The sequence below is a fragment of the Balaenoptera acutorostrata genome, chromosome 17, assembly GCF_949987535.1.
Source record: "Balaenoptera acutorostrata chromosome 17, mBalAcu1.1, whole genome shotgun sequence".
NCBI lineage: Eukaryota > Metazoa > Chordata > Mammalia > Artiodactyla > Balaenopteridae > Balaenoptera > Balaenoptera acutorostrata.
In genome coordinates this window covers 15,669,043-15,689,200 of record NC_080080.1, presented here as the reverse complement: position 1 = coordinate 15,689,200, position 20,158 = coordinate 15,669,043, and the positions used below count along the sequence as shown (strand labels likewise).

At 40.6% G+C, this 20,158-nt stretch overlaps 1 protein-coding gene across 3 annotated transcripts in view; it reads left to right on the top strand.

Moving 5' to 3' along the window:
• Positions 1-18,956, top strand: part of FER1L6 (fer-1 like family member 6) — a 127,063-nt gene extending 108,107 nt beyond the window's left edge. For all 3 annotated transcript variants that reach the window (XM_057532401.1, XM_057532402.1, XM_057532400.1), the window contains 6 exons: positions 1,785-1,873; positions 2,337-2,435; positions 4,537-4,778; positions 6,287-6,450; positions 16,321-16,421; positions 17,779-18,956. In XM_057532401.1, coding sequence (XP_057388384.1) covers positions 1,785-1,873; positions 2,337-2,435; positions 4,537-4,778; positions 6,287-6,450; positions 16,321-16,421; positions 17,779-17,965 — 882 coding nt within the window. In that variant the 3' untranslated portion in view covers positions 17,966-18,956. The remainder of the gene's footprint in view (positions 1-1,784; positions 1,874-2,336; positions 2,436-4,536; positions 4,779-6,286; positions 6,451-16,320; positions 16,422-17,778) is intronic.
• The last annotated feature ends 1,202 nt before the right edge of the window (positions 18,957-20,158 follow it).

Sequence of the window (20,158 nt, the reverse complement as noted above, 5' to 3'; positions counted from 1 at the left end):
GTTTTCCCAAAGAAGCAATAGTTGGAGGCTTTCCTTGAAGAACTGGCAAAACAAGCTGTGTGGAAAAGATGACTAGAGATCTGGCTTCTGAGTTAGAAGGGAAGAGAAGACAACTTTATTAAGAGGCTTTTATGTTCTAGGCCCTTTACAGAAATGATCTCACCTAATTAGGATGGCCATAGATTTATTTATCCAAATTATGGCCATTTTGAGAGTGAAAGAAGGCACTATTAATAATTAAGCTGATACAAGGGGCACACACCACAATTTTCCTAGACAAACGGGTGTGTGTGTCACCTCACGCTTATTAATACAGCCTCATGATGAAATTATTATAATCCTTACTTTTAAGATGAAGAAATTGAGGTTCAGAGAGTTTAAGTAACTTGCTCAAAGTTACTCAGCTGGTAATAAGTAGAGGTGGGATTTAACCCAGGCAGTGTGAGTCCCTAGTTCTGTCCCAGCTCTGGACTCACTCGCTGTGTAGTCTGGGCAAAGCACATGGGCTTGACTATAATGGGGCAGGAACTCCCACACTGCTATCCCAGCAATGCTGGGGTATAAACCTAGTGATAGCATGCGTGAGGGCATGTCTTGAAAGGATAAACTTTTATCAGGTGTAGAAGCCTATGACTATTTCCTAAGATTTACTACCAGATGTTTGAAATCTTTTGGTTACTGGTATCCTTCATTTTGCCTGTCAGATGTAGCTTCTTGGTTAACGGTGAATGTTAATGTCTCTTTAGAGACCTCGGAATATAATCCTCCATTGAATTGGTTCTTCTCTTCCCGAATGCTAACTCTTTGCTTACATTGCCCCTTCTCTTGGAAATCCTCTTTTTTTTTTCCTAGCCAAAGCCCCTCGTTCACCCAAATCCTACAAATCCTTCCTACTCTGTTGGAAGCCCCACTTACTTCATATAGAATCTCCCCTGACCATCCCAGCCCTTGTTGATCACTCACCTTCTTGCCTGAGCTGACGGAGCAATTAGCATGCATACAACAGAGCTGAACATGGAATCCACTGGACCTTCTCCCCACCTGGGCTCTCACATCCCTTGCAACAGGGTACATTTTGATGTATGGAGTCCAAAGCAATGGATGGAAGGCCCTATTCTGCCACTAATTAGCCACGGGACTTCAGATAATTTCTTTGACTTCTCTGAACCTTAGTTTTTTTATGTGTAGCACAGAAACATAGCTGGCGGTGAGCACTGATGGGGATAATGGATGATAAGGTACATTGGAAGCAATGAAGCATGATTCTTCCAACAGATAGTATTATCTTTGTAATCCTTAGGGGTTGGTAAGAAGAGCAGGGTCTCTAGAGTCAGCAGACAAGGGTGAATCCAGGCTCTGCTACATGTTGTCCGTGTAAACATGGGCAAGACATTTTCTCATCTGCCAAGTAGGAATAATAACACCTACCTAGTGGGAATATTGGAAGAATTAATGAGACAATGCTTTTAAAGTGCATAGCACTGCGTCTACCACATAGTAGGTGTGCAATAAGGTTTTGCTTACCCTTCCCCTTCTCTTCATGTACACTCCTCTTGATATATGTTCTAATTTTTAATAAAAATATAAGTTATGTTTTTGTCAACAAATATTCTGAATATAATACGGATAATATCCTTATTATATTACATTACATTATATTATATTATATGTACTTAATATCCATTACTAGTAAAGGGATCTGTTAAAACCATGAATGGTCAGTGTCTATGTGATAACGCCCCCCCCAAAAAAGAATAAAATCTAAAGGATGTCTTCTTAACAAGGGCCGCCTGCAGATGTGGGTGGACATGTTTCCCAAAGATATGCCTCAGCCTGGACCTCCTGTTGACATTTCGCCAAGGAAACCCAAAGGGTAAGTAACCTGCAGCCCCACCTTCAAGGAAAGAGACCAAGGTCTCAGACTAAAAGATCATGTCATTTGATCTGGTGTCTGATACATCACATTAATCAACTGACACCTGATAATCATGCCTCACTTTCCACCTGGCCAAGTACAGCAGGGGGTGAGTGGTGGTGATAATAGTAGTGGTGGGGATTGAAATCGTGGCCCCTGTTCTATGGTAGGAGCCCCTGAGTTTCAGCATTCTGAAAAAATGTCGGTTAATGGAAGGAGGATCTGCTCAGAGAAATTCATGTTCTTGGTGATTCCAGCTGGGACACTTGGTTTTGATGGAACGAAGACCTTAAGTCTTGATATTTTTGAACTTGGTAAAGTTGAGGAAGCTTATAGACTCAAAGCAGTACCAGAATCACATAGACACCAATTGACTCAGCTTCCAAGGTCTTCAACCTAAGTCTGCCTTCCCTTATCCCAGGTATGAATTGAGAGTAACCATCTGGAACACGGAAGATGTCCTTTTAGAGGATGAGAATATCTTCACAGGACAAAAATCAAGTGATATTTATGTTAAAGGGTAAGATCATCAGCAAACTCCATACCCCCTTTCCTTCTCCTCTTCACCTCTTTAACCCCTAACCGAACTATGCCTCGTGGAAGATATTCTATGCACGTCTCACAAAAGGAGTCCATCTTACTCACCTTGTTAGATAAGGTCACTTTCTTTGTCAAATATTTGCCTTATTTGGTCATTTCGCTAAGAATGATTATCCCATGAAATATTTTTGTGAGGAAATCTTACATAAACGTCTCTTTCAGTTAAATATTGGATGCCTAAACTTTTTGAATGACATTCAAAATACCTTTACACCAGAAGGAAGTAGAGAGCTGTAGTGCTATTGATGAAAGATGAAGTGTTAAGAAGATTATAAGCCTAATACAAAAGCTAAACTTTATACCTTCCCGTTTGCTAGTTTTACCAACCTAGGACTCAGGAAACTAAATATTTTGTATCTCTCTCTTACATCTTGGCTATAACGCAAATGTCTTTGGAGGTTTCCTTTTCGCCCCTAATCAGGGAGGGAGATGAAGTGGTAGAGAATCAGAAACAATGTGACTTAAACATGTACCCTCAGATAAAACTCATCTCAGAAACAGTAAATTCATCTCAGCCTTATTTTGGTATCTCTTTGTCTTCCCCCAACAAGAAACCCCCTTCCTCATTGACACTCCCATTTCTAGTACACTATTAAGTCTTGTTCATTTTACTCCCAAAACAGCTGTCAGCACTGTCCATTCTCTTCATCTCACCACATCACCATCATCCTCTTTTCCTCCATCATTTCCTGCTGGGGTCACTGAAATACCAATACTATCTGAATTGGTCTCTCCCTATTCAGCCTTGCCTCCAATAATCTGTTCTCTATTGTTGAAACATGAGTTATCTTTTCAAAACACAATCTGAGCACATCAGTCCTGTACTTAAAACCCTTTAATGATATCCTATTTTCTCTGGACAAAGATCCAAATCCCTCATATGTCCTAAAATATCACACATGACTAGACTTTGCCTATGTCTTCAGACTCATCTCACTGGATCAGTACTCCCCCTTGCCTTCCGCTCTCTAGTCACACTGAGCTTCTTTCCCTTTTTAGAATGTGTCCTCACCTCTTCTTCCATAAGGCCTTTGCACACCCCTCACTGGTGACTTTTGCCATCCCACCCATCTCCCTCCATCCCCTTCCCTCCATGACTGTAGCTCCATGAAGCCAAGAACCATCTCTGTTTGCTCCCTATCACTCCCCTAGCATCTAGCTCACTCCTTGCCTCATAAGAGATACCACCCATATATTGGTTGACCGAGCACCATCTTTAGCTAAATAATTGTGCCCATACCCCGAGTGGTACCACCCCTCTGGGAATAGAAGGGTCTTTACCCTCCCCTGCCCCAGGGTGGGTTGGGGTGGAGGGAGGGATGTCTGCTTTCAGAAAGCAAATGGTTTGGCATTATCAATTAGTTTGAATTAAAAGTACCTTTTTTCTCAAGAATTAATTAGCTGTGGATAAAGTACTAGGGGAAAAGGTATTCACTGTAGCTTACTTTATACTTGGCATGAAGGAGAAAGACCAGATAATACTAAGAGGAAATAACATAATAGATCATTTGGAGTACACAAAGCACTGTACATATAATATCTCATATAATTCCTCTGAATTTCTATGAACTAGATATTGTCATTGCTTCTATTTTCCAGATGAAACAAAGGCACAGAGAGGTTAGATAATTTACCTATGTAATGTAGCAATGTAATGTAGTGGGTGCAGAAATGGTACACGTTATAAAGAGGTAGCCCAAGGTGAGAGGAAACTCAGATTACACTTTCATTTCACATTTCCTGACTTTTCCCTTTTTATTGCGTGTGGCTTCAGATCCACCCAAGAACTGAAGACAATTCCCCAACCTGACTTAGACCGAGAGTCTTGTTTCAGTTTCTGACCCTTTGATCCTTATTTATCTCTTTCGGATTCAATGGAAACTTTCATCTAAATCTAACTATATCATAATTTTAAAACCATGGATCTGTGACCACAATGAAACTAGTTAAATCACTCTTGATTATACTGATGCCTGAATAATGTGCTCTGAGTGTTTAATTCTTTTTCTGTCTTTATTCAGGTGGTTAAAGGGTTTGGAAGATGACAAGCAGGAAACAGACGTGCATTACAACTCTCTGACTGGAGAGGGGAACTTCAACTGGCGCTTTCTATTTCCATTTCAGTATCTCCCAGCGGAGAAGCAAATGGTCATTACCAAGAGGGAGAACATCTTTTCCTTAGAGAAGATGGAGTGTAAGACGCCAGCTGTGTTGGTGCTTCAGGTTTGGGATTTTGAAAGGCTGTCTTCAGATGATTTTCTGGGTAAGCCAGAGGCTTCATCAAGCTCATATTAATGTTGAGGGTTTTGTCCCAGCTTTTGGAGAACTTAGTCTGAGTTAGATCCAGGGATAGTAATTTCAATGCTATTTAATAATTTTGATAGCAAAATATTGAAACACTCCAAATAGCCCTTAATAGGGGATTGACTCAGTAAGTTACAGTGTATCCCTATGGTGAAAGGTACATATTCAAACAGACTAAAATTGACCTTTGCTTTACTACTAAGAAGCTATTAAGTTTTGAGCTAATTACTGGTCTCCTCTGTACCTCAGTTTTCCTCAGTTGTAAAATGGGGATAATAATATTACAACCTCAGAGGGGAGCTGTAAATGCGATAATTTAAAAATGAAGTACAGTGTTTCATACATAGTAAGCACTCAATAAGTGATAACCCTGCAGCCATTAAAATATTAGAATATTTAATGAGTTGGACGGTTGTGCAGGGTGCATTAAGTGAAAAAAAAGTGTATAGGAAAAAATCCCCTTTCAGTAAAAAATATGTTTAGTTTTATAGGAGAAAGAGATAGTCAGAGATAGCCAAAGAGACAGAAAGACTGATATAAGGATATGAACTAATAAGTAGGACAGTCGTCAACTTTTGGGAGGTAGAAAAATAATAGAAAAAAAGATTTCTATTTTTTGCTAAGGTGCATGCTCTCAATGTTCACAGTTAACATATATCACTTTCGAAATAAGGAAAGGTTATTAAGGAGAGAGAAATATAACATTCTCGTGGCATTATCTTACTCTGGCTTATATTCACTCATTGAAAATACATTGTTGAAAACTAGTGAATACAACAAAAAAGAAGCAGACTCACAGATGATAGAGAACAAACTAGTGGTTACCAGTGGGGAGAAGGACAGGGAGAGAGGCAATATAGGGGTGGGGAGAGAGAGGTACAAACTATTGGGTGTAAGATAGGGTCAAGGATGTATTGTACAACGCAGGGAATATAGCCAATTTTGTAATAACTGTAAATGGAAAGTAACCTTTAAAATGTATAAAAAATTTTCAACAAGAGAAAACATTGGTGAGAGCCCACGAAGATACTGGAGAGTAGCTACCAAGACAGTAAGACTTAGTCCCCAACCTGCAGTTTAGTGGACTCAGAGAGGGAGGTATGGTCGGGGGAGGAGGTTCCTATAGGCTTATGTGCTAAGGCAGGGAACAGCTCAAAGGACAGACATGTAATCCAGATCACACCCAGGGAGCAGAGAAGAGGCCCAACAGGTGACACCGGAAACTAAGGCTTGAAAATTACATATGGTAGCTCTGCCCTTGTCTTCTACCTGCTGCCATATTACTAATGCTTTAAATGCACCAAACATGTCTTGGTCATATTTGTGCCCTCAATACCTGGCACATGCTGTGGATCCCATGTGGTCCTGACTGAATGACCAGTGAGTGGGTGGATGAATGAGTGGGTGAATGAGGATGATGATGGATTTTCAAGCCCTTCTATAATTGTTAAGGGCATCTCTTCACAGGCTCCCTGGAAATGAACCTCAATAGTTTTCCCCGAGCAGCTAAGTCTGCCAAAGACTGCGGTCTCACCAAGTTTGAAAATGCAAGTGAGGAGAGCAAGATTTCCATATTCCAGCAAAAGCGTGTGCGGGGCTGGTGGCCTTTCGCTAAAAGCAAAGAACTCACGGTAAGTGCCAGCTGTAGGAGATGGGGGGAGGGTGGAGCAGGCAGGGGACCTCATGCTCTTTCAATGGGTCATTTTGTAAACTTCAAGTCAAGTGCCCTAAAATGACATAGAGCCCTTTAGGGCAAAGGTTCTGTTGAGAAGCGAGAATTTTGAAAAATTTATAAATGCATTGTGCCTTCCATATTTCAGCATGCTTGATTTAATGGTGATCTATATCAGGCTCAGTTTCTATCTTCTTGCCTTGAGCATATGCCCCGGCATTAATTTTTTTTCAACATTTCTTGAAATCACACATAAAGTCCTGACTAATGTACAATTTTAATACAACTGCTTCATCCCTTCACCCTCAAAACGTGAAACTCCATTTAAAAAGTGATCCATCCTTTTAAAACTTGCTCGAGAGGATGCTAGCAGAAAGAAGAGCCATTTACCACTGTCCTTGCCTGGCCAACTTGGTCCATACTGTGTGACACGTGCTGTAGGAACTCGGACCTTTCACACATAGTAGGAAGAAAGCTTCTCTTGCCCTTTCTTTCAGCCCCCTCATCACTCCCCTGTAAGGGAAGGTGGAGGGCTTAAGTGCTCGGTGAAGGTGAGAAAAGGGACCGGGCCAGCATCGGGGGCCTATTTTCACTGCTGTCCTCCTCTCGGGGTGAGCGCGTTCTCCCATCTGTTCCTAGTGCCCAGCGGCAAAAGCAAACGCAAGTCAGGACCTTTCAGGTAGCAGGTCTGCATAGAGCCCGATTGCTCACTCTCTCTTTGTTCTACGGGCTCAATGGGTACAAGACAAGGATTTCTTCGAACTTAACTGGGAGCTGCTGACCTGACTCCATGGTGTCTAGTTTTAGTATGTTTTCTAAGAGCTTTCTCTTCCCTCCATTCTCAATTCAGTCCCATCTGGTGAGACTGGATCAAAAGGACAAGGATCCAAGCAGGCTCCTTCCTTCCAGTCTCCTCAAGTATGCGTTGAGGTTTTACTACATGGCAGCCTCTGTACTCCGTTCCAGGCTTCACGGCTTAGCACATAATAGACGCTCCATCAGTGATTTGATTGATGAATGGATGAGTTCAGAAATGAAGTAAGCATGGCCTCTACTGTCAGAGTCCAGTGAAGACAGATGTATCAACAATACAGTCTGCGTGAAATAGTCAAAGTGAAAATGACCCAGGGAAGGAAGAGGGGAGGGGAGGAGCTAATTCCCTCTGAGGATGTTGAGGGGTCAAGCAGGGCAGAGCATGAATTTTTCAAGAACAAGGAATGATGAAAGGCCTTTTCTAGATGAAGAAAAGGGGCATGTCTACTCCAAGTAGAGGAACCGTGATGAGTGCAGCCTGGAGTCATGAAATATCCCCATGGGGACAGCTAACTGCCCACTGGTCAGAGTTGTCAGAATGTAATATGAGGTCAGGAAATGGGGAATGCCAAGTCCTGAAATCCAAATTCTTATCTTTTGACATAATTCCTTTTCCTATAAAATAAATGGCAGTGATTATGTATATATTACATAATGGCAGTCATCTATTATATTTTTATAGCCCTGCAGAGTTTGCCAAATATGTTCAGATCCCTTCTGTTATTTCATTTGATCCTAATTGACCCTTTATTTTCCATGTAATTTATTTCTTCATTTCATTCAACAAATATTTATTGAGCATCTATTAAAGGATAGGCCGTGAGAATAATATAGTCCAATGTCAAAGACAGACACACAAGGGTAAATAGATGAACACACAAATGCACAGAGAGTCACCCACAGGCACACCAAGAAAGCAAATTCTTTTTTTTTTTTAAGAGAAAAAAGTGAATTTTATTTGAGCCAAACTGAGGATTGTAATGTGAGAGACAGACCCTCAGGAAGCTCTCAGAATTGCTCAGCCTAGCAAATTCTTAAAACAAGGGCTGGGAAGTGCTGAGTTAAGGCATTTCCAAGGCAGATATTCCCACCCCATGCAGTGATTAGAGGCCTTTCTGTGACTGTGAACCTTTATAGTTGAGGCCTAAAGAATGAAAAGTAGTGAGCCATAGGGAAAAAAATGGAAGTGCATCTGTCACCAAGCAAACACCACAGGCAAAGGCCCTGAGGTCAGAATGAGTTCAGTAAAAAACAAACAAACAAAACAAAATAAATGAATAAACCAAACCAAACAAAAACAAACATGTATATACGGAACCAGAGTAGTAGTTACAAGAGGAGAAGTGGCGGGGGGGAGTGCAAACTGGGTAAAGGGGGTCAACTGTAGGGTGGTAAATGGGAAATAAGTTTTTGGCAGTGAGCATGCTGGCATTCAGAAGTAGAAATATAATGTGGTATACACTAAACATATAATGTTATAGATCAGTGTCACCGCAATAAAAATTTTTAAATAAAAATTTAAGAAAGAGAAAAAAAAAAAAAGAATGAGTTCAGTGCATAGGAGGAACTAAAATACAAACAAGCAAAACCTCGCACAACTGGAGCAGGGTGAAGAGAGGGTGATGCCAATGAAGTGGAGAGGAAACCAGAGCTGGATCGTGCAGCCCTCAGACGCCATGTTGAAGAGTTTATGGATTTCGGTCTCAGATCAACAGGAAGCCAGTGAATGGTTTCCAGCAGGGAGGTGAGGGGATCTGATTCACCCAGGAAACAGTCCCTCACTGCAATGGGGACAATGGGTGGGAGAGGGTCACAAGTGGAGAAAGAGAAGTAGGCAGAGATGTAGGAAGAACATGATGAAAATGTGCTGAGACATAAACCCAGAGAGGAGAGTCTTTTGCGGACAGCTAGGTCTTTGTGTCAAATGCTCCTGGGTGGTTGCATAAGAAGCAGAGAAGTGTCGATTGGGTTTAACAGCGTGGAGGTCACTGGCGACCTTTAATTAATTAATTAATTAATTAATTAATTTATTTAAATTAATTAATTTCTAACTGAAGTACAGTTGATATACAATATTATATAAGTTACAAGTGTACAATAGAGTGATTCACAGTTTTTAAAGGTTATATTCCATTTACAGTTATTATAAAATATTGGCTATATTCCCCGTGTTGTACAATATATCCTTGTAGCTTATTTTATACATAATAATTTGTACCTCTCCTGGCGACCTTTTTAAAAAGCAGTGTTGTGAAAGTTCGTAGCAACATTATTCATAATAGCCCCAAAGTGGAACCATCCAAATGTCCATCAACTGATGAATGGGTAAACAAAATGTGGTACATTAACCAAAATTTTAGAAACAGAGACCTTATCGAAGTAAAGAGGTGCTTATTTGGGGTTTGTTAGGACCATAGCCTGGGAGACACAGATTCAAGAAGCATTTGAATTGTGTTCTGTTGGACTACAAAATGGGGGATGCTTATAAAGCAAAACAGGGCAAGGTTACACAAGTTGCTTGTCAAGAACTAGGATTGGAGCTGGCAAGAAGTAAGGGTGCTTATTAAACAAGAATTGGTTGGCGTCCAAAATGATTACATTGTTGCAAAAGGGTGGGGGAAACTTTGAAAACTACAAGGTTGCAGGGAGCAGCTGCTAGCAGATACTGTTTGGAAGATGGCCAGTAGTGTCCTAGAATTTGATACAGTTCAGAAAATTCAGGTTCTCAGTGATTAACACGTCTGCAACTGCGTCCACAGTGGTCACCTGGCTCCATTTTGTTATTTATTTATTTATTTAGCTGCACTGTGCAAAATGTGGGATCTTTGTTCTGTCACCAGGGATCAAACCCGGGTCCCCTGCATTGGAAACACCGAGTCTTAACCGCTGGACCACCAGGGAGGTCCCACCTGGCTCCATTTTGGATGCCTGAACCGTAGTTACTCCATTTTGGTTTTTAAATGGCTTTAAATATGTCATCAGGTATATCCATACAGTGGAATAGAATTCATACATAAAAAGGAATAAAGTGCTGATAGACGCTCCAACAATAGACTGCTAGTTATTTCTCCCGCAGAAACTGGGTTATTTGGGGTTAACAAAGAATTGCAGTTTGAGGTCTGCAACCGTGGCTAGCCATGGGAAAATCCCCAGCAAAAATGGAAAGAACTCTTTTATAGAGGGGGGAAAGGAAGTTGGGAGTGCTATAGTTAACAGAGCCCATGGCTTTTCATTGACTGAGCCATGACTGTCTCTCATTGGCTGAGCTTTTGCCAGGTGAGAAGAGAAAGTCTTTCTTCTCCCTATTAGGCTCTGCTATCAACATAGGGCATGAGAGCTCCCCTTTCTGGTCTCTCAACTCTATTTTAATTGAGGTTTCTGTTTATTAATTGTTACAGTTTCCATGTCTGTAAAATGAGTAGTTTGGACGGGGTGCCTCCAAGGTGTGTTTCCAGCAAAGACATTCTCTAATTCCCACTCTGCATGAACTCGCCTCCTGTGCCTTGAAGCCAGCAGTCAGAAGATCATTGTCCTCTTATTCCAATTACCAGCAGCCAGGAGGGATTTGTTTATGGGCACTGCCACCTGCCAGGCTTATTTTTAAAGCTGCTTATCTGTACACCCAAGCAGTGTAATTTAGACATTTGGATCACACAGCTCCTAGTGTGGAATATGGATAGTAAGTGAAAAACAGCTCCAAGTGGAATTGCAAAAGAATGGGTACCCTTTGGAGAAGGAAAGCGAATATGTATTGAACATGTTCTTCATGAAACACATTGCATTGTGCATTTAATATGCATTATCCTACTAAAAGCAACCTTCAAGGAAATCACTCCTTTAGAAGATGGAGATCAGGAAGTTTCTTTTACAGGTTAATCTCGCAAGTCTACAGTTAGGCAGCCCAGGTAAGTCCCAAGAGCATAACAACTAAAACTACCTCCAGTTTAGTGTGGAAAAACAATTGTCAGCATTTACTATGGCCATGTACACTAGGAGCTAAAGGTTCAATGATCAATAAGACACGTTTCTGCCATCCAGAAGTTCACAGCTTAGCTGAGGCAGCTGGTAGACAAGACAAATCATCTAAATAGGATGTGGCAAATTCAGATTCTCCAGGAGCGGACGAGGGGAGGTATTTTCATGTGAAGATCATTTTTAAGACAAAGTATATTATATGCATTTATAGGAAATTTGAAAGACACAAAAATGTGGAAAGGAAGAAATAGCGCCCCTATGCACATCACCCAAAGAAAACTATTGCTAACATTTTGGTTATTCCCAACATGCATAGATTTTGGTTAATTTTATATAATAGTGATCATTCTATGTTAAAAATAATGCCTTGTTCATTTTGCTTTACTCAGTGTTACAATGAGCATTCCCCTACATTTTATTATGAATATTATTAATTCTTTGTATTCTCAAAATAGAAATGCTACGGTTTAATCATGTGTTTTTTCCTTAACATACATGCATTAAAAAAATTTAAGCATGTAGAAAAGTTGAAAGAATAGGACAATGATCAGCCATATACCCACCGCCTAGATTTAATATTTAATATTTGTAGACATTTTGATATATTTATTTTGTCTGTATATGTGAATAAATGGATATAGTATACACACACACACACACACTGGCTGAACCATTTAAGAGTAAGCTGTAGACATTCTGACACTTTACCCCTAAAGACTTCCTATGCATCTCCTGAGAATATGGATATCCTCCTACACAACATCTCATTGTGAAAAATAGGACGATTTGAACATCCAAAAGAATAATGACTATGCTTTGTGCATTAAAGGTTTATCTGAGTTTTGAATTATTTCCTTAATTAGCTACCCGGAAATGGAATTCACAGGTCCAGAGTATGACTATATACTGTAATGCACATACACTCACACATACATATATATGTGTGCAGATACATATATGTGTGTGTGTGTATATATATATATATGTATATGTATGTATGTATGTATGTGTATGTGTATATTCCTCTTCCTAAAGGATTTACCAGTACACGTTCCCACCATTAATGTATGAGAATGCCTCATCTCATAGGAGTGACAGTTGTGTTTAATAAGCAATAATTATTGCTGAAGAAGGCATGTCCAACCTGAACACAGTCACTTCTCAGCCTCCCCCAGCGTCCACCCTCCAGGCCCAGTGAAGTTTGAAGCCCATAGACAATGGATGCGATACAACAAATCTAGTCTTTTTATGACCTTTCCTTATCATGTTCTTCCATCCATAGATGTCATTAGGTTAATAGATAGTCTCTCACACTGTCCATTTTTTCTAGCTCTGATTTAAAATTACATTTGGAGGATATTATTAGCTTAAGACCTCTACCTGGTACTTGGTTGAATGCTGATGATTGAAATAGGACATGGAACCCTCTGTGTGGAGAGATATGGAATGAGGAGCAGCGTTTATCAGGCCATGTCAGTAAACACCTTCCCCTGCTGCCTCTGGGATACCAGATAAATGCTTTGTGACCACGCAGGCAGGGCAGTGAAGCGGGGACAAGGCTCTTCCTGATATTAACTGACAACATCTATGCCTGGGCAGAATTAATTTCATATTCTCTGCCTCCTTTTTTTCTTTGCATTTTTTTTCCTGTGGGAATATGGGTCCTTGGGACTTCTCTGGGAGTTTGCTGAATGGGCAGAATATATTTCTCATTAAATTATGTGTTTCTGTCCATAAAATAGTGTTGAAGGTAACAATGATTTTTTAAGTGTTTACTATTCACCAGGCACTGGGTTGAGCACTTTATAAGTGTTGTATCATTTATTTTTCAAAGCAATCTGATGGGGTACATGCTATTAACATCCCAGATCAGTGAGACTCAGAGAGGGCATGTAACTCACCCAAGGTCACACAGCTAGTAAGTGGTAGAGCCCGATTTCAGATGCAAATTTGTCTGCACCAAATCGTACCCACTCAATTCCTATGCTACGCTATGCTATACTACTCCTTAAGCTACCCAAGACAAGTCGTTAGATGGAAGTCAAAAACATGTTCTTTTTTTCTTTTTAAAACCAATTTATTAAAATATAATATACTTACATACAGAAATGAGTAACATATATTACAGAAAAGTGTGCTAATCATGAATTTTCACACACTGAACACTCCTATCGGCACCTAGACGAAGAAGCAGAACCTCTCCAGTGACCCAGACCCCTCCTGCCCCTGTCCTGACCACTCTCCTAACCTCCAACCTCATCATTTGATCATGTCTATTTCCTTCTTTAGCTAAATGAAAGCACACATCATGTATTCTTTTGTGTGTGGCTTCTTTTGTGCAACAATGTTTCTATATAGCAAGTGTGTTTTTCAACATTTTATTTGAAACATCAAAAATACATTCTAATGCTGGAGCCATGGCAATGACTGTGAGATTCCTCTTGAACATTTCAGAAAAGGTATATTGATTCATGGTTAAATAAATAGGCTGCTTCTTTTTTTTTCCACAAAAAGGGGCCACTTGGACACATAAAATAGCAGAGGATGGGACTTGGTATCAGAGGACCTGGGTACAAATCTTAGTTTTACAACACAAGTTAGCAAACATCATCAAGCCTTTGTTTCCTGGGCTGTAAAATGGGAATAAAAATGTCATTTGTTTTGCCAAGCTGTCAAATGGTTTAAATGGAATAAAGTCTTCACATACCACCATGCAAGTTATACAGCACTATGGCTGAGCTTATTGTTAGGCAATGAAGACACCTATGATCCTTTCACTCTCGTCCTAACTTGTTCTCTGTTGATTTTTGTCCTCTCTTCCAAACATTTTGGAGCCCAGCAATTGGTTAGTGACTCTTAAACTCTATCAAGTATAGAGGAGTTGGATGAGGCTCCCAGCGTATAAATATACTGCTCAGTGGAGCTCATCATCTCTGAGAAACATCTGGAAATAAGCCCTTTTGGCAGATTGGAAGCCCCTCTGCCATGAGTTCTGGGCTGGATTCTTGGGTATCTTCCAGCCGTGAAATCTTGCAGGGGCACCGTGGGCTCTAACTCTGCCTTTATGAAACCTAGAAGTTAGAGCCAAGTTGCTTTAAAGAGCTTCTGGCCATTTGATAGATGAGGAAACTAAGACCCAAGAAGACAAATGCTTTTAGGTGGCAATGATGAAGACAGTCATAGAATCATCTCATGTTAGAGCTGGGAAGGTCTCGTAAAACTTCTAGTCCAATTATCTGGCAGTTGGGAGGCAGCCTGCTATAATGGGAAGAGCATGAGCTTTGGAATCTTACAGACCTTGGTTCAAATTCCAGTTGGTTAACTTATTGCCTGTGTGACCTTGGGAAAGTTATTTGACTTTTATGGCTTCATTTCTCTATCAATATAAAGGAAACCTACTTTGCTAGTCACTGTAATAGATAGATGATAGATGATAGATAGATAGATAGATAGATAGATAGATAGATAGATGATAGATAAAAGAACAAAGCTGGGACAAAACAGGCATTCAATAAAGCATTGCAATTACAGTTAGAGTTACAGTACTATTGCTCTACTGTTGATAGATGGGATAGAATGGATAGAAGCTTTATATTCTTTCTTTCCTGGTTTTCAAATACTTCCTGAGTGCCTTAGGTGCAAGTCATTGCCGATGGAGCCAAAATTTCTCAATAGGAACAAGAGAGTACATATATACATATTTTAAAGGAATATTTCTGGATCATAGGAATTTAATGCCTTCTGAGTTGGATCATGGTACTAGTCTAAAGAATGGATGAGACCACCTAGATTTGAACTCATGACTTCACTTGTAATAAAAGCCCACTGTGCTTCTTTACTAATTCAGACAGCCATGACTCTGCCTCTCTTCTCCAGCTTCAAACTCACCCCAAATACTCTACTTTTCTCTAATTTCTCCCATGATTACATTGTCATGGCTGCCAGCAACTAAACTGGCTTGTTAAGAAGACCTGGCTTTTTCAGAGAGTATAGGTAAATTAACACAAGACCATTGGTTCATCAGAATCTTAGACCTTTTTACTGGGGTAGGAAATCAACCATGCCTCTGAAGTCAGGAAATGCCCCATCCACATGGGATTCAGAAAGACAAGCTTTAACAGCAATCATAGGGGCTAAAATACTTTGGTGATGCTGCAGTCTCCAGCCACGTCTGTGTCCCTCCTATCACCTTGAATCTTGATCCACAAAACCAAAGGAGGCAGGAGAGAGGGTCCCCTCCACCAAGAATGGGAGCGCCAGGAGATCAAGGGTCCTATTTTTCTTAATCACTAAGCCCCAGGGCCTAGAACAGTGCCTGGCATACAGGGGTTCCCCAAAAGTAATGAATGAACAAGAAAGAATGACTCCTACCTTTTGCAGACATCCTGTCTCATCCGTTGATAACCCAAGACTTACATCTCTGCTACTATCTTTGGCACAATGCTCTGAAGAAGCATATGACTCATAATTTTCAAACCAAAGAGGCTGTTTCTTACTGAGGGAAGAGAAGGGGAGAGAGAGTGCTAGAATAAAAGGATAATTCTAAAACACTTAGAGGGGACAACAAAAACAAGGAAGGATGACAGAAAAGCCTTTTGGCAAATGTAGGTCCATACCCACCCATCTCCTCTTGAGAGTCATTGACAGAGAAGAAAGACGGTAGCAGATTCAAAAGGGTTCTGCCAGTCAAGTAATTAGTCCCCTTCTTAATTCTTATTTTCTATAATTCATATTACTTCTGCAGATATTAAATGATTACAAGTGAAATAGTCCATGTGACTGAGCATATGTGTGTCTATGTGTACATGTGGGACCCCCTCTTCTCACAAAACTCAAGAGTAACGTCGTTCCAGGGCTTTTATTGTCCGTCATAAAAATGGCTTCTCCCAGGACCGAAAAGATAATATTTCCTCAAAATAAAGCAACAGGATAGTCAAAATCCTTCTTGACTTTCTCCCACATGATAACACTTCTTCTAGAAGGTTGGCGTTGCCCCCAGCAGTTCTTTGTGACTAGAAACTGAGAGTTTGTCTTTGTGCAGGGCAAGGTTGAAGCTGAGTTCCACCTCGTTACGGCAGAAGAAGCTGAGAAAAATCCTGTTGGAAAAGCCCGAAAGGAGCCAGAGCCCCTGGCCAAGCCCAAGTGAGTGAAGTCACGGGGTGGGGACATCAGAAATGGGAAAGACCCTCTGAGGTCCCCATATCAGAGGATGAAAACATTTCTCCAGAACATCCCGCTGGGAGAAGTGAGAAGGAGTTAATAGGTACCATCCAATCAGTGTAGCTTTTTGTTTCTATAATTGAAAAGTATTCCAAAAACATTACAGAATGTTTGGCAAATGGACAGGACACTTTTCCATAGAACTACCACATAAGCACTTCCAGAATAATTTCATATATTTTTTTCTACTATTTTTTTCATGGGGATATGTTTCACATGAATTTTTTCCTACTATTTCTCTAATTATGCATACAAAATTATCTTCATATTTCACTTATCCTTTGCTGAAAAATTTTGCTTTGTTGCCATAGTTGTCATAATTAGGATTTTTAAATGGCTGTGGAATAGTCCACAGACTTGATACTCATAATTGAGTTGGTTGCCACCCCATAACTGTATGTTTAATTTACTTCTACATTTTTTCCATTATTATAATATGATAAAAATGTTTCCCCTTTATAAATTATCACCTTAAAATAAATTTCCAGAGGTAGAATTACTAGCAGCAAGTGTTACCCTATTCAATTGAAACCATGGCTATATATCAATTAAAAAGTAAACATATATAGATATGAAATGTGTACACAAAATACTCTTTCAAATTGTGTTTGTCCTACCCCTCCCTGGACTCCAAGTGTCTCATGATGAGTAGGTGGTCCCTTCTCTGTACCTACCTTTCATCCATCATAGTGTTAGGAACATAACTGGTGCTTCATTAATTCAAAATTATTTATTAAACTCCTACAATGTGTACCTACTAAAAAAAAACACTTTGAAGAACACCAAAGAAATATAAGATATAAACTCTGCCTTCCAGAAGCTTTCAGTCTGTTTAGAGAGAACACACAGGTTCATAAAACAGTCATTAGAGTGTGGAAGACATATGTTAAGTTCAAAAAGTGGGTAAGTCAAGCCATGAGTGAGGCAGGAATTCAGAATGAGGGGAATTATTGTGGACTGGGGTAGTCAGGAAGGGCTTCATGGAAGAGACAGGGCTTGAGCTGGTCAGGGTGGGACAGACAGAGGGCCCTCAGTTCTCTGGCTGGGTCCTAACCAAACTCTTGCCCTCCTCCAGACCAACTTTTAAAATGATGAGGAATCATTATCACCCAAAATGTTAGCTGGCTTCTGCTTCAAGGCAACATGGTCTTCTCCCATTCTCGGGCCTCTCTTTGTGGGCCCCTGGAAATTGGGAGTCAGAGATCCTTCCTGAGGTCTTGAGACTCCTATGTGTTGACAACATGGCCCCTTCCCTGATCTTCTCTTGCTTCCTTCTCAGCCGCCCAGACACCTCCTTCTCCTGGTTTGTGACCCCCTTCAAGTGCCTGTACCATCTCATCTGGAGGAATTACAAGAAGTACATCATCATCGGTTTCATTCTGATCGTCCTCATCATCTTCCTGGTCCTCTTCATCTATACCTTGCCGGGAGCCATCAGCCGAAGGATCGTTGTGGGCTCGTCGTAGAGGGTCATGGAGGGCCCAGACCTTCCCTTTCTACTACTCCTCTCTTCTTCATCTGTAAATGGATAAGAATGTATGATCTGTGCAGGCACTGTGCCGGCTGCTAAGGGGATAAACCCAGAGGGCCCAAGAGCCACTCCCTATGTCTAAGGACAGATCAGCTCTTCTTGGAGGAGATGGGAGAGGAATAGTCCTGCCCTACCCCAACCCTTGCCACTACCTTTCCAATTTAAAAGCCTTAAGTCATGGTTTTGTCCATGGGCAGGATGAAATAATGGCTCCTTTACCCCATAGTAATCAATGGTGACCTCAAATTGACTTAGGAAAATATTTTCTAGATCACTAAGTAAGGAATGTGTTTCATGGATGAGGTTTAGGAAAAAGCACAACATACATTTATGGTGACGTTGAAAAGGAAAAGAACAGCATTACTTTAGGACAGATTTGGAAGGAAGGTATTATACTTTCTTCTGGATTCTGGACAGTAAAACGACAAGTCAGGTCAACAAAACAACGCCCAATGTTCAAATCCACAATAAATACAAGCTAAAAATTGAAAATTCTTCTAAGTTAAATAGAGCTCATCAAATTTACTTTTATGTCAAAAGATGTTGGAATGCTGAAAAGCCTTTAGCAAAAGTATTTGAAACACTTTCAGATCAGATGGTATCATAAGAAATGTGCGAGAAGAAGGGGTAAGCAAGAATAATTTAGGAATCAGCTCTGTCTGGTGTTCTACACATAGGTTATCACTCATGGCCTGTCTTGTGTATAAAAAAATAAATTAAAATAATGTTCTAGGCCTAATTGTGCAGCCCTGACCCTAAAGATATTACGCTTAAGAATTAAAAAGATTTTGAAGCAGAAAACTCATTTCCCAAGAAGTTGTCATGAGTCCCTACTTGTGTTCTTAAATGGGATTAATTTAAATCTATTCATTTGATGGATTAGAGTTGTTCTTGCTGCTTAAATTTGGTTCAGAGTCGTTTTGTTTCGTTTTGTTTTTTTAACAGCATTTGAATCTTTCCTCCCAAACCAACTAAGCAAAACATAATTAGGGCTTCCCTGGTGGCGCAGTGGTTGAGAATCTGCCTGCTAATGCAGGGAACACGGGTTCGAGCCCTGGTCTGGGAAGATCCCACATGCCACGGAGCAGCTGGGCCCGTGAGCCACAACTACTGAGCCTGAGCGTCTGGAGCCTGTGCCCCGCAACGGGAGGGGCCGCGATAGTGAAAGGCCCGCGCACCGCGATGAAGAGCGGTCCCCGCACCGCGATGAAGAGTGGCCCCCACTTGCCGCAACTAGAGAAAGCCCTCGCACAGAAACGAAGACCCAACACAGCCAAAAATAAATAAATAAATAAATAAAGTAGCTATAAAATTTAAAAAAAAAGAAAAATGAAGTAAAATGGCCTCTATTTAAAAAAAAAACAAAAAACATAATTAATACCAGCAACAACACCAAGCAACTCACAGGACATGATATCCAATTCTGTGTCTCCAGTAGTTGAAACAGTTGGTGCCTTTCTTGCTCTTTTCCCTCAAAAATATACATAAATAGAAATTGGGATTGACTTCACAGCTGGGGAATTTATTCATTCAACAGCTAATTATTGAGTTCCATCCTTGTTCCAACTGCTGTGATTAACTCTAGGGACTCAAAAGTACACAATCAGATAAACTAAATCTTTGCTCTAAAGAAGCATAGGGTTTGATAGACAGAAGATATTAATCAAATAATCACACACAGATAAATACAGACTGATGGATCGAATAGGGGCAAAGTACTGGGAGCAGAAAGACCATCTTAAGGAGGACCCGTAGCCAGTCTGGCAGTCAGGAAGGCTTCCTAGGGAAGTAATGACTGAAGGGAGATAAAAGATAAGGAAGAAAGATGGAGAGGAAGAAGAGCACTCTAGACAGAGGAAAATAGCGTGTGCAAAGGCCCTGAGGAGGGAGGGAGTGAGGCACATGAAGGGGTCTAAAAGATGGTGGGTACCAAGTGAGAGGCAAAGGACCCTGAGATGGGGCTGGAAAGTCATCTAAGGGCCCACACCCTTAAGGGCTTCAGTCTTCATTTTAAGGGCAGTGGATAGCAAAGGATTTTTAAGCAATAGAAAAGAATGACTAGATTTTTATTCCACATGGAGAACAGATTGGAGGTACTGCAGTCCTTCCCACAAGAGAGGATGATTAT